The 14,751-nt window shown below is 40.7% G+C and overlaps 1 protein-coding gene across 1 annotated transcript in view; it reads right to left on the bottom strand.

Annotated features, from left to right (window-relative positions):
• Nucleotides 1-14,751, bottom strand: part of Ankfy1 (ankyrin repeat and FYVE domain containing 1) — a 64,479-nt gene that overhangs the window by 45,691 nt on the left and 4,037 nt on the right. The window contains exons 2-3 of the mRNA XM_027426816.2: nucleotides 8,350-8,542; nucleotides 3,123-3,241 (exon numbers count right to left, since the gene is read on the bottom strand). Coding sequence (XP_027282617.1) covers nucleotides 3,123-3,241; nucleotides 8,350-8,542 — 312 coding nt within the window. The remainder of the gene's footprint in view (nucleotides 1-3,122; nucleotides 3,242-8,349; nucleotides 8,543-14,751) is intronic.

Genomic DNA, 14,751 nt, shown 5'->3' with positions numbered 1-14,751 from the left:
TACACTCATACAGCACTATCTATCCATCATCAATCAATCAATCAATCAATCAATCAATCAATCAATACTAAATCAATCAATACTAAACTATCAAATCAAGAATTTATTCATGATTAATTTTTCTTGTAGCTAATCTTTACCTTGATTTTTATTTAATAAATGTTATCATTTGTATATTTTTAAAGTTAAAGACGATACAGATAGTTGAAGGAAATGTTTACTATAAAAAAATCATTTAAAATATTTGAACTAGTGCTGAGGATCTGGATCAGTTAGTATTGATTGCCTAGCATGAAAGAAGCCTTGAGCTGATTCCCAATGACATAAACCAGCTGTAGTGACACACATCAGTAATACCAGCAATTATTCAAGGTCATCTTTGACTACATACTACAAGCTAGACTACTTTGAGACCCGATCTCAAAAAACCAACAAGCAAACAAACCTATACTGTTATTTCGATTAAATCAGAATACAGAAAGTGACCTCCAGAGGACAAATTAAAGTCATAGCTTGCATAAAGGTTCTCCAAGCACAGTCCTGAGCAAGCAGATTCCTAACAGAGTGAACTCTTGGGCCCACCCAGGCCCACCGAAGAGAACTGGGGATGGACCCAGCATCTGTACCTTAACAATTCTGTGATGTTAACGTGATGCTCACTAAGGTTTAGCAGACTATCTTAATTACCAAGAAAAAGTACAGTAAGGATCTGGAATACATTACTAATAACTAGGCAGTAAGAGACGAGCTCTGATTAACCCACTATCCCAAGAACACAGTGAAGAGGATGGGTTTGAAGGGAGTGATGCTGAGTACAACTGAAAATCTGATGTACTCAAAGCAGATTATTTCATTATTGCCTCCTAAAACAATAGACAGCAAAGGGTGGGGGCAAAAAAAAAAAAGTAACTTTTGTTTTTCCTTTGTCTTCCTCAGTAACACAGTAATAACAATGGAAAATTTTCAGTTTGCTTTGTTTTTGATTTTCTGAGACAAGCTCATGCAAGGTAATCCAGGCTAGCTTGGAATTCTCAACCTTCCTACCTGTCTCCTAAATCCTGGGATTACATGAATATGCAACCAGCCCAGCTAAAATTTCTCTCAAGATTGCAATAAATAGTAACACTGAATTTAAAGAATTGATAAACTAGACATAAAGGAAATATATACACATATATACATACATACATACATACATACATACATACATACATACATACATTAGCACTGAACAATCGGCTTCTTTGACATAATGGCATTTAAAGAATACTACATCTGCCTGGTCTTGGTGCACACAGGTAATCCCAGCACTCGGAACAGTGCTGGATCATGTAATATATACTTATTATATAATATAGGCAGGAAGATGGCAAGTAGAAGATGAGCCTGACCAGATGAGCTCCAAGCCAGCCTGGGTAACATAGGAAGACTCTACCTCATAATAAAAAATAAGTAGGGTGGAAGTGTATGTGAAGTGGTGGTGACGTGCTTACCTAGCATGTGAGAGGCCCTGAGTTCAAACACCTGTACCATAAATAAGCAAATTCAACAACTGCAGTACATTCTCTTTCCAAGTGCATACAGTATATTCACTGAGACATAAAACAACAGGGTTTCATGTAGCCCTCACCAAAGTACATTTCATAAGTCTCACAACTGCTGGAATCACCAATTTTTGATAACAAGTATCAAAAGACAATAGCCTACTCTTAACATCTTTCTAACAAATTTGAATAATTCTAAAGTTTTTATTATCTTTCCTAGCCTTTATAAACTATGTAACTGTGGAGTCAAGATACTACCATACATTTTGTGAAGAAAACTTCATAATCAAACGGTTCTTGGAAATTATCCTAATTTTATTCTACAGGTGGTCAGAGATATGTGGCTTCAAAAGATTACATTTTTAAAGAGAAAAGCCGCAGCTCTGGGTGGACTGCACAGATGGACTGCAGCCTTTGCGATAAGGACCCTCTATGTAGGCATTTTCCCTTTAGGTGTGAATGGCACGTGCACATGCATCTGCTTTTATGTGTGTTTACTTGTGCTTACAAGGAGAACTGAGGGCTTCAAGTTAAACCCTAGAAATTATAAATACAGTTCACTTACAACAGAGAAACACCAAATATATTTCTCCTAAATCCAGGGGATCAACACCTATTCTTCTTGTACAACGCTGCTCAAGTCACTCCTTATAGCCCAATTCAAATCTTTTCTGCCACACACAGAACAGCTACTTTGTTATATTCATGGCCCTGACTTGAAATGATTTGGTAACTGTGGTGGCATCTTGTGAGGTTTAAATGAGTTCAGGTAACAGTTCATTACTTCTCCCAGAGCATAAGCTCTGAGGCAAAGAGATGCATCATAATCACTCAGCCACACTTGCCACACAAACCTAGCAACTAGAGTTCAATCCCAGAATTCCACAAAGTTGTTCTCTGACCTCCAAACATACGCATACATTCAATAATATTTTTTAAAGAAATAAGCTTACTGAAAGATACTTGTATTTTTAAAATCATAAAAACATAATAGATACTCAAATATTTATGATTTATTATCCAAGGATTAAATACAATCACAAAGAGAAATGGTTCGGTGGTTAACAGCACTGGGTTCAATTCCCAGCGCATACATGGGAGATCACCACCATCTGTAACTCCAGTTCAAAGGGATCCGACACCCTCTTTTGACCTCCTTGGGCACTGCATGCATTTGGTGCAAAGACAGAAGTACATGCAAAACACCCGCACACAAGTTAAAATAAAATTTAAAAATTAAAAGAAAAAGGAACAACTAACTTAGGGTGACAACTTATTTCAATAGTTCGTGTTTTTTTTTAATCAATTGATAAGTATCTTACCTTTATTATACAACAGATTTTTTTTTGGGGGGGGGGTTTCAAGATAGGGTCTCTCTGTGGCTTTGGAGGCTGTCCTGGCACTCACTCTGTAGACCAGGCTGGCCTCAAACTCAGAGATCCACCTGCCTCTGTCCCCCACCCCAGTGCTGGGATTAAAGGTGTACACTCAGCTACAACAGATATTTTAAAGTGATACATTGTAACTTTCTGCCAAGAGGTCTCGTGCATTGGTTCTGTTTTGGTGAGTCAGACTCACCTGACAAATCTAGCTCCTCCGTGGAAGACAAGTTGGCTAGACTCCAGTTATCACTCCGGGCAGCCAGAACAAACTTGTGAGCACTGATATGCCTGCCCCCAACCTTGATCTTCAAGTCACTGATGATAAAAATAAAGAAAGAAAAATGTCATCATAACTAGATGAGCTAGGAGTCCCACCTGACAAATATATGGATAATGATTATCAACATGAATCTGCAAAAGAAAAAAAAAATTCACAATGGTATTTCCAAACACTGGGAATACTTTTAACTTCTACCTCAATTCCATGGGATCACCTACTCTCAAATACATCTGACAGAACTCTGTGGTGTATCTACAAACTAAGCAGGATGATTAATAGTCATACACAAAATATAAGATGTCTTCTGAAATAAGCCACAAGGGTGAGAAATGTGGACAGCTCAAAGCTCTGAGACTGTACTATTGCTTTGTTCTATAATAATGCCAAGCAATGTAAAATAGACTACGAACAAATTAGTTCCCACAAAGCAGTCAAGAACACAAAACCTAACACCTGGACTCCTGTGTCCCATCAGAAACATTGATACCTAACATTAGCTATTTAATATTCAACCATTTATCAAGAAAAGAGGTTGGGGCTAGGTGGTACTTTCATATAACCCCAGCATACTGGGGTCACAAGTTTGAAATCAATCTGGGCTACATAGCAAACACTGTCTCAAAAAAGCAAAAAGAAAGACAGGGAGGGATATATCCTACATACTATCATATTTTTAAAAAATCCCTGAAAAAGATATGTACCTTTACTCTGAAATGTCAAATGCTAAGGAAGAAAGGCTTCTAGGCAATTAACTGAAACATCATGATGACCAATGTGCTGACAGGATTGGGCCATGTCTGGCCATGTTGGCAACAAAGAAAAGTACTAGCATGTGACACATAGCAAAACTGCAGCATTGGAGAAGCAGTAGGAAGAGGATCAAAAATTAAAGGTTTTCCTTGACCACAATCAAGTTCTGTGCCAACCTGGGTTACCAAAGACCTTGTCACAAAAATAAATGGATAGCTAGGTATAGTAGCAAGTGCCTTTAATTCCAATATTCAGTAAAGAGGAGGAGCAGGCTTCAAGTCAGCCAGGGCTACACAGTGAAACCATATCTCAAAAAACAAACTGTTAGAACCCAGGCCCCATGAGATCTCTAAGAGTTGTTTTCCAGCATAACCACAGGTACCTCCTGTTTTCCTGACCTCATCCCACTGGGATCAATATCCTGTTGTGAACCCTTTGACCTGGGGTTTTTGTAAGTTTGTATATAAGGCTGCTGCTCCACAATAAAGGTGAGAGACATTCTCCCAGAAAAGGACCTGGAGTCTTGTGGTTCATCCAAATCTCCAGGCTTTCACCCAATACTCGGACTTAGTGGCCAAGAGCAGCCACAAATGGAGGTTCCACCGAGATCGGGAAGAAAGGGGACCCTGAGAGATCACCCTCAGAAGGCTGGAAAGCAAGTAAGGAGTTGTGAGGGTGGATTGCAAAAGGTACTAGAAAATAGGTACCTCAGCTCCTGAGAGAGTTGGATTGTAAAGGCACTGGAAAATAGATACCTCAACTCCTGAGAGAGTTGGATTGTAAAGGCACTCCTGAGAGAGATGGATTGTAAAAGCACTGGAAAATCGGTGCCTCAACTCCTGAGAGAGTTGGATTGCAAAGTTACTGAAAGGAGTGCCTTAACTCCTGAGAGAGTTGGACTGCAAAGGCACTGGAAAAGGGGTGCCTCAACTCCTAAGAGAGTTGGATTGGAATAGAGATCACAGTCAATCACACAGATAAAGTTTAAAGAGACAAGGTACTGGTAAGATTTAATTTTAACTTTGGATTAAAGAAATGCGGGAAGTCCTCCACTGAGGAATCCCTCCTCCAGAGCTACCCACCAGCAGCCAGCTGACCCAGCAGCCCGTGCTTTTGTCCACTCGAGCCTCCTGAGAAAAAGTTGGGGCGCTATGCTTGGACGAACCCTGACCTTCAACAAACAAGAGCTCCAAAAGAGGTTTATGTTTGGTATCATTACCAACGAGCACACCTTCTACCTGGTGGCTGAGACAGAGGCTGACATGAATAGGTGGGTCCAGAGCATCTGCCAGATCTGCAACTTCAGTCAGACTAAAGAGAGCACTGATGCCCTGAGAAACCTTTCTTCAATCAGTCATAGTCTCTGCTCTTCTCCAGCTGAATTCAGCAGCTCCAGTCATCACCTGCTCTGAGCAAGAAAGTTCTCAGCCCTTTCACACTCTAGCCAGCTACCTGTGCCAAGCCACATCCAGCCTGCCTTGTCCACCAGGGCACCTCAGGAGTATCAACACTTGCACCAATGCATAAAATGCAAGGAATGCCAGCTTCTCTCAGAGCACTGGACAGGAGAGTGATACAGCCGCACAAAAACTTGCCCAGGGGAATAGACACTGTACAACACTGAGCTCCCTTTCAAGACACCTATCACCAAGATTTTGTCCACAGTCAACCACACCTTTAACTCCAGCTCCTCCCAGTACTGCCATTCCATCTCCAATACAGACTCCAGAGACAGTGAGGAGAACTATATCCCTATGCAGAACCCAAAGTCTTCATCCCCTGTACCCAGTGGCACTAAGAACCTAACTCCAAAAAAGAGCCAATGTGAATTACATAGCCCTGGACTTTCAGCCGGTCTCCCAGAGCCCTCATCGCAAGCCATCCACATCATCTGTCGCATCGGATGAGAAAGGAGAATATGTCCAAGTGGATAAAGAAAAGACTCAGGCCCTACAAAAGACCATATAGGAATGGACAAAAGATGCGGCAGTCCTCAAGACCCTCCAAAGATGCCAAGCTATGGTAAGGATGGCCATCCCTGACACCTCCTCTCCTTTGTGACTTCTGTTCAAAAGATGTATGTATGTTCTGTATGTATGGTGTGGCCACACATGTGTGTATGAAGTGTGATTGTAAATGTGTGATTGTTAACAAAAGAATGCTATTGTGTTGTCTTTGAATCGTTTAATTGCTGGGGAAGGAGCAACAGTTGTTAAAGTACAGGTTACTTGGGAGGGAAATTTCTGCTTTTTTTTCCATGGAGGGTGAAGAGCTGTGGATTTCTTCCAGACTGGTATGGTTTCATGGGGCAGGACCCCCTGAAGCAGTGGCCCAGGTGATCCAAATATTTGTTTTCATTTAAATTTGGTCAGTTAGAAATGGTAGTGGTCACAGTCAATCACTTTTAAAAGGAAAAAGGAGGTATATGATATAGAAATGATACTTTGTATTGGAATGAATCCTCATTTGTTGATACTTTGTATTGGAATGAATCTTCATTTGTTGATATTAGTTAGGTTTTCTAGATATATAGATATTCTTCATACCATTCAACGACCTATGGAAAAATGGCATTTAAATGGTTTAGGGTTTTTCTTGACAGTGAGACACAACTGCTCCTGGCACACCAATTATATCTGAGAGGATGATGGGCATCCAAGAAACTCATTATAGAGTTTGACTTTGACATGGCAAGACCAGCCATTGGGCAAGAAGCTACTCTTGCCTGAACTATTTAACTGTTGCTTTATAAACTGGACATGCAGGACCCACAGGAAAATGCCTAAAGGGTTCCTGCTTCATGAAGGAGTACAAACTGCCAGGACAGTTTAGAATTCCCTGCTTCATGAAAGAGTCTGCCAGATATTCTACAGGACACAGAAAAAAGATGTCAGACAAACTGCCAATGCAGGTGGACAGTTTAGAATTTCCTGCTTTGCTGAGAAGTCTGCCAGACACATTGTGGCCTGTAGGCTAAAGATGGATGCCCCAACGTTACCAAGAAACTTGGGGTGACTGTCTAGGAAGCAAGATGTCTCTGTCAGTTCTAGAGTTTATATATTATCCTTCTATGGTCTTTGATGGCATTGAAGATAGATAATTATAAGATATAATGGTTGAATTCTTATAGTTCTTCCTTGATAACTGTTTTGTTATATATAAAGAAGGGGGAGATGTTAGAACCCAGACCCCATGAGGTCTCTAAGAGTTGTTTTCCAGCATAACCACAGGTACCTCCTGTTTTCCTGACCTCACCCCACTGGGATCAATATCCTGTTGTGAACCCTTTGACCTGGGGTTTTTATAAGTTTGTATATAAGTCTGCTCCACAATAAAGGTGAGAGACATTCTCCCAGAAAAGGACCTGGAGTCTTGTGGTTCATCCAAATCTCCAAGCTTTCGCCCAATACTCGGACTTAGTGGCCAAGAGCAGCCACAACAAACAAAATAAATACTATGCTAATAATCAATCCTTGGTATGTAGCAACTATTCTAAGTGTTTTAACATCTGTGACTTAATCTTTACTCCAGCCCTAAACTGAGTAGTTCTGGTCATCCATTGTTACAGACCATGAGCCTATGAGAGCTAACAAAGACTGACATTTTAAGTAACAAAGGCACACTGCTCATCTTTTTCACTGATTGGTGTGGTAGTGGTTTGTGTGTATGAGGGCACAGGTGAGCATGAAAATAGTGTCCATGTGCCATTTCTCAGGTGCCACCTACCTGTTATTGGGTCTCTCACTGGCCTGGAACACAACCATTTAGGCTAGGCTTGCTGAACAGTGAACCCCAGAAACTGCCTGTCTGTCCTCCTAGGACTGGGATTTTAAGTGCCTGCCATGAGGCCCAAATTTTTTCACATGGGTTCTTGGGATCAAACTCAGGTCCTCATGTACCTTACTGGCATCAGCCCAACTCTTATTTTTGTTTTATGAGATAAGAACTCAGTCTAACACAGTCAACTCCGGACTGGACCTCACTATGTAGTTGAGGCTGGCTTCAAACTCATGATAATCTTCCTCAGTCTCCTTAGTACTGAGATTACAAGTGTGAGCTACCACATGGATCAGTGCTAATAATTCTGATTAAAGAACAATAAATTTGGCAAGAAAATAAATAAGAAGCCAGGCCTGGTAGTGCAGGTAGGTCTAATCCAGCCTACCTGAGAGGCTCAAAAGGAGAAACACAAGTTTAATGTCAGCCTGGCCACCTGGCAAGACCCTGTCTCAGAACAAGGTGACAAAAGAGCTGAAGATGGAGTTCAGCAGTATAGCACTTGTCTAGCATATGCAAAGTCCCTGTTTCAATCCCAAGGAGTGCAAAGAGAGAATGAGAAGACACTGTAACATGTCCAGTTACAAAAGGTCCAATTCTGGTTCTGGGAGCTTACCTGTACTGCTCCTGCTCATAGAGACCTGCCACTATTGCCAGCAGGCGGCTGATGAAGGACTCACTGCTACTCTCCTTGTTTGCCTGTGCAGCCAAAAGTGTACATCTTTTCTCTGTCTCTGCCAGTTTCTTCTGCAGCTTGACATACTCTTGTCGAAGAAGCATCAAATGCTTCTCCAACTTGGCCACCTCCTCTGCAAAGCAAACAAAGAATGTTTACATAGCAGTTGCAAGACAAATCTCATTCGCCATTCTCTAGCCATATGGTCTACTATTTCTGTATGATCTGAGAGAATCAAATAGGACTTTGTAGGCTGGCAAGATAGATCAGCATATAAAGGCACTTACTGTCAAGTCTAAGGACCTGAGCTCAATTCCTAGGACCCACATGACAGAAGGAGAGAGCCTATTGCTGTGTCCTCTGATCTCCATAACACACATTGTGACACGTATGTACCTATCTACCTACATACATACACACACAAAATAAATCATGAAAACTGCAATTGAAAAGAAGAGGCCCAGTGAGATGGCTCAGCAGAGTCTGACAACTGGAGTTTGATCCCCAGGACCCACACAGTGGAAGGAAAAGAACCCTTGGGTTGTCCTCTGACCTCCATTTTCCCATGTGGCATTGACTTGGGACATTCATGTGCATACATATATACACACACACAACTATAAAATAATTAAATAACCAGAATATAAAACTATATGCTTTATAATTCTAATTTAATATATTCACATATGTGCAGAGTAAAAAGCAAATTAAATGCTCCAAATAGCAAGTCTTACTGAAAATGATTTTTCTTTCCACTTTCTGATTGTTATTTTATAACAAATATGTCCTGCTTTCATAATTTAAAAAAGTGCTTTAGCCTGGTAGTGGTGGTGTCACACAATTTAATCCCAGAACTTGGGAGGCAGAGGCAGGCAGATCTCAGGCCAGCCTAGTCTACAGAGTTACAGAACAGCCAGGAATGTTACACAGAGAAATCCTATCTTGTAAAACCATTTAAAAAAAAGTGTTTGAAAAGATGTGTTTAAATGCTAATATACTATGATCTTCATACATATACACACATTATATGTGACTGTTTTTTCTACTCTTCTAGACATTCAATAAATGCCTGGAGTGAAGAACTGGATGCCCACCCAGCCTCAGGTATAAATCATTATCCCCAGGAAAATAAACTTGAAAAGCACTTACAAGATGACAACAGTAATATTTTTCTCTAATTCTACAATTAATTTGTCTTACAAATATTGAAACAAAACATTTCTTTAAAAAAAAAATGTATTCACTTTGCTCTTAACTGCTGAGCCATCTCTCCAGCTTCCAAACAACATTTCTTTTAAAATGCTTGCTAAAAGCAAACAATATTTTTGTTTTTGTTTTGTTTGTTGTTTTTTGAGACAGGGTTTTTCTGTGTAGCCCTGGTTGTCCTGGAACTCCATTTGTAGACCAGGCTGGCCTTAAACTCAGAGATTAACCTGAGCTCTGAGATTAAACATGTGCACCACCACCGCCTATCAATGAAAGAAAATACTCACAAATGGAACCTGGTTTTAAAAAAAACAAAACAGAGTAGTTGAACTTAAAATTACACTAAGCACCTTGGGTTAGAATCAGGTCACTAACTCTGAAGAGCTCAAGACTAAAGAGCCACGAAAGTACAACTATTGACCTCCAAGGGGTAAATGCTGAGCACAGAGAACTCAGCACCAGAATGGGAAATATACAGACTCCATGTCATAGAACAGGTAAGTCCTAAGGCAGGATAGAAAGAAAAATTTAGAGGCCCTTCACACTAGCATCTAGTTTTCATTCCACACAACACTAGAATCTAGTTTACATTCAATACAAGTAATAAAACCGAATTTTTTATAATTTCTTTTTATTTAAATTAGAAACAAGCCTGCTTCACATGTCAATCCCAGCTCCCTCTTCCTCCCCTCCTCTCCCGCCCCTATAAAACCAAATTTTTAAGCTGGGCAGTGGTGGTGCATGCCTTTAATCCCAGCACTCCAGAGGCTTTGGCAGAGACAGGTAGATCTCTAGTTTGAAACCATCCTGTTGAGTGAACTCCAGGACAGCTAGGGCTACACAGAGAAAAACTGTCTCAAAAAAAAAAAAAAAAAAAAAAAAAAAAAAAAACCTCCCCTGCAAAAACAATAATTGGCCTGCAAAATTACTTCTTGCCAAGACATTTCAACAAGGACGTTTAAAAACATCATATTCCGTTTACATAGGGACAGAATATGACCTTGGGTTTAACCCTATGAATGCTCTTATCCCCAAACGCCAAAAATCCGCCTCATAAAACTACCTTAAAATTTCATTTATTAAAGGAAATTCTTTAAGATAAATAAGTAAACAAACTCATATGTTCTTCCTTAAAATACAACACACACTATTTATTCATTCATTCATTCATTCATTTTTCTCGAGACAGGCTTTCACCAAATCATATCACTCTGACAGACCAGGCTGGCCTCCACCTCCACAGTGCTATAACTAAAGAAGAGCCACCATGCCCCACCCTTCCTCCCTTCCTTCCTTGAGATAGAGTCACTACAGACATAAAAAAGGGTATGAAAGGGCTAATGTCCCAGACACCAACATACTAGATGAATTAATTATCAATGGCCTGGGACCTTTGTTGAATGGATGGGGATATACTTCAAACTTGGAGAGTTTCTTTGCTCCCAGTTGTACCAGCCTATGCTAACAAAACACTTTTTAGAACAGTGCTTTTCAACAGAACCTTATGTGTGGCACAATATTCTTCTGCTCTATCTCAGAGAAAGCCACTAGCCACATTGCTGAGAGCACCTGGAATGTCACTAATGTGACCAGGTACTAAGTATTTAATAGCATTTAATTTTAAGTTCAAGTGGCTGTATGTGGCTCGCAGTTATTGTACTGACCAGTGAATGGCCGTGTAAGAATGTCTTCACTTTGCTATTCAATTGTTCCAAGTATTTGCCTGACCAAATTCCACTGAATTAGTAAAAGTCTATAACCAACTATTTAACAACACACACACACACACACACACACACACACACACACACACACACACACACACACACTTTCATTTTGTGGGGTCTAGAGCAATGACTGCATGGTTAAGAGCATTGGCTAGTTTTTTTTTTAATAATTTATTTACTTTTATTTTAATTGCATTAGTATTTTGCCTGCATGTATATCAGTGTGAGGGTTCAGATCTTGGAGTTAGAGACTGTTGCTAGCTACCATGTGGGTGCTGGGGATTGAACCCAGGTCCTCTGGAAGAGCAGTCAGTGCTCTTAACTGCTAGGCCACCTCTCCAGCCCTTAATTAATTTAATTTTATTTCATATGCATTGGTGTAAGAGTGTCAGATCCCCTGGAAGTGGAGTTATATTATAGACAGTTGTGAGCTGCCATGTATGTGCTGGGGATTGAACCTGGATCCTCTGGGAGAGCAGCCAGTGCTCTTAACTGCCGAGCCATCTCTCTAGCCCCACCTTGGCCAGTCTTACAGAGAACCCAGATTCAATTCTAGCACCTACATGATGGCTCACAAATATCTGTAAGTCCAGTTTCTGGGCATACAATGCCCTCTTCCAACTTCCTCAGGCACCAGACATGCACATGATACACATATGAATAGGCAGGCAAAACACTACAGACATAAGATTGAAAAAAAAAAATTCTCCCCACTATAATGACATCTATGAATCACATTTGCAACCAACATAGCAAGATAATCTTAAGGGTGCAGTAGTGACATGAATACCTTGGCATTATCCAACAGCTCTGTAACTGGATTTAAGACTCACTCAAAAACAGGTAAACTATGCCTGGTACTGGAACCTAGCTGACTACTCAGTGCTAATGAAGGCATGGTTGTTAGAGGAGAATCAACAATCACTAATTTACCATACCAGCAGAATTGTTAAGCATCTGTGAACATTTGTCCTTATACCCACAGATAAGTATAGTCCTCACCTCCTCATCAAGGAAGCTTCTCTTTGTAACAGAGACCACCACAGAAAATCACAAGCAATAAAAATACAGAGTTGTGGAACCCAGTCCCAATAGATACAACTACAAAACACTCCTGTATCTAAGGCTCAGGGAACATTTTGGAAGAGGGGAGCAGAAAGAATTGTTAGGAGTCAGAGGATTGGCTGGGCAGCAGTGGCGCTCGCCTTTTATCCCAGCACTTGGGAGGCAAAGGCAGGTGGATCTCAGTGAGTTTGAGGCCAGCCTGGTCTACAAAGTGAGTTCCAGGATAGCCAGGACTGTTACACAGAGAAACCCTATCTCAAAAAACCAAGTCAGAGGATCAGTACATTTGCTGTGAGATTGTGTCTCCTAGTAATTATCAGAAGTTACACCCACAAAGTTTCAGGAACAGACTGCCCAAACGTGAGCTGAACAAGGATAACATCAATGGATATGCCCAAGTGAACTGGGAAAAAGCCTACAAGGCCTCAACCCCACACAAAGAACTACAAGCTACTGAGGAAAGCTGGGAGAGATGGTCTTCTCCAGGGAAGAACACACCAGTTGATTATCCATTGCCAAGCAGTCACCCCAGAAAATATACATATAAGTAACATTATACAAACTGAACAGCTTATATTTAGGAATATGTGTGTGTGTACCTATACACATACATACATACATGCACACAATAACGATAAAAAATAGGTCATGAAATTGAAGAGAGAGTAGGGAAGGGTATATAGGAGGCTTTAGATGGAGGAATTTGTGCTTGGAATTGACTCAAGGCAAGCACTCTACATTTCCAGCACAACAATTACACTCTTTTTGTTTGTTTGTTTGTCTGTTTGTTTTTTGTTTTGCTTTGCAAGACAAAGTTTCTCTGTGAAATAGTCCTGGCTGTCCTGAAACTCATAGAGATCTGCCTGCCTCTGCCTCCTGAGTTCTGGGATTAAAGGTGTGCATCACCACCATCAGGCCCTACACTTTATTTGCTAATACTTAAGTGTGCTAGAAAAAAAAAAAAGTAGTTGTTGTAGTTTGAGTAAGTATGGCCCCATAGGCTCATATATTTGAATGCTTAGTCACCAGGGGGCAGAAATGTCTGAAATGGGGCCTTGTTGGAGGGTGTGTGTCATTGAGGGTGAGGTTTGCGGTTTCAGAAGCCCACACTAGGCACAGGCTCTAGCTCTGTCTGCAGATGAGGATGCAGTGTTCTCAGCTACTGCTTCAGCCCCTGCCTGCATACTACCATGCTCCTCGCCTGGATGGTAACAAACTAAGCCTCCAAAACTGTAAGCAAGTCCCAATTAAATGCCTTGGTCACGGTTTCTCTTCACAGCAATAGAACAGCAACTAAGACAGTAGTTTAAAGAAGCCAGGTATGGTTTGCATACCTGTCTGGCAAAAGGATCATGAATTCAAGGCATGGGCCACAAAAGGAGACACTATGTCAAAAACCAAGTACTAGGTGTTGGTTAGGGCATTCCTAGAAAACTGATGTTTTCCAGAGTAATACAGTTGAACCCACCAATTTACATGATATCTTAGTTTGCTTTCTATTGCTGTGATAAAACGACATGACCAAAAGCAACTTGGGAAGTAAAGTGTTTACTTGGCTCCATATCCCAAGGGGAAACCAAATCAGGCATCTGGAAGGAGGAATTGAAGGAGAAGACATGCAAGAACGCTACTTACTGGTTTGCTCCACATAGTTTGCATGCTCAGCCTGCTTTTTTTTTAAAAAAAATATTTATTTATTTATTATGTAGACAGTGTTCTGCCTGCATGTATGCCTGTAAGCCAGAAGAGGGCACCAAATCTTATTACAAATGGTCGTGAGTCACCATGTGGTTGCGGGGAATTGAACCAGGACCTTTGGAAGAGCAGGCAGTGCTCTTAACCACTGAGCCATCTCTCCAGCACGCTCAGCCTGCTTTCTTATACAACCCAAGATCTGGCCCAGTGATCTGGCCCCTCCCAATCAACGATTAATAAAAACAACAACAAAAAAAAAAAACAAAAAACAAAAAACAAAACCCACAATAGACTTGCCTACAGATCAATACGATGGAGGCCATTACTCAATTGAGATTCCCTCTTCCCAGATATGTCTAAAGTCAATTTGTGTAAAGTTGACAAAAACAAACCAGCACATGTGGAAAGAGACTAAAGGTATACCCAAGCAAACTGTTTGAGTGCTAAGTATTTCATCTATGTGGAGAGCATATTCAATACATACTCAACCATGGAGTTATACACTCAGGCCCCAAACAGCTTAAGGGATAATCAACAAATTAACCCAGGCCTTCAAAGCCTAGACACCATTCTAGGTTGAGAGACCTAGCACTGAATAAAACAAGAAAAGCTCCTGCTTCACAGGATTTCCATTCAGGAAAACCCTAGA

Source organism: Cricetulus griseus, chromosome 7 (assembly GCF_003668045.3).
Source record: "Cricetulus griseus strain 17A/GY chromosome 7, alternate assembly CriGri-PICRH-1.0, whole genome shotgun sequence".
NCBI classification, from domain to species: domain Eukaryota; kingdom Metazoa; phylum Chordata; class Mammalia; order Rodentia; family Cricetidae; genus Cricetulus; species Cricetulus griseus.
The sequence above is the reverse complement of the archived record's forward strand: the minus strand, read 5'-3'. Positions and strand labels throughout refer to the sequence as shown.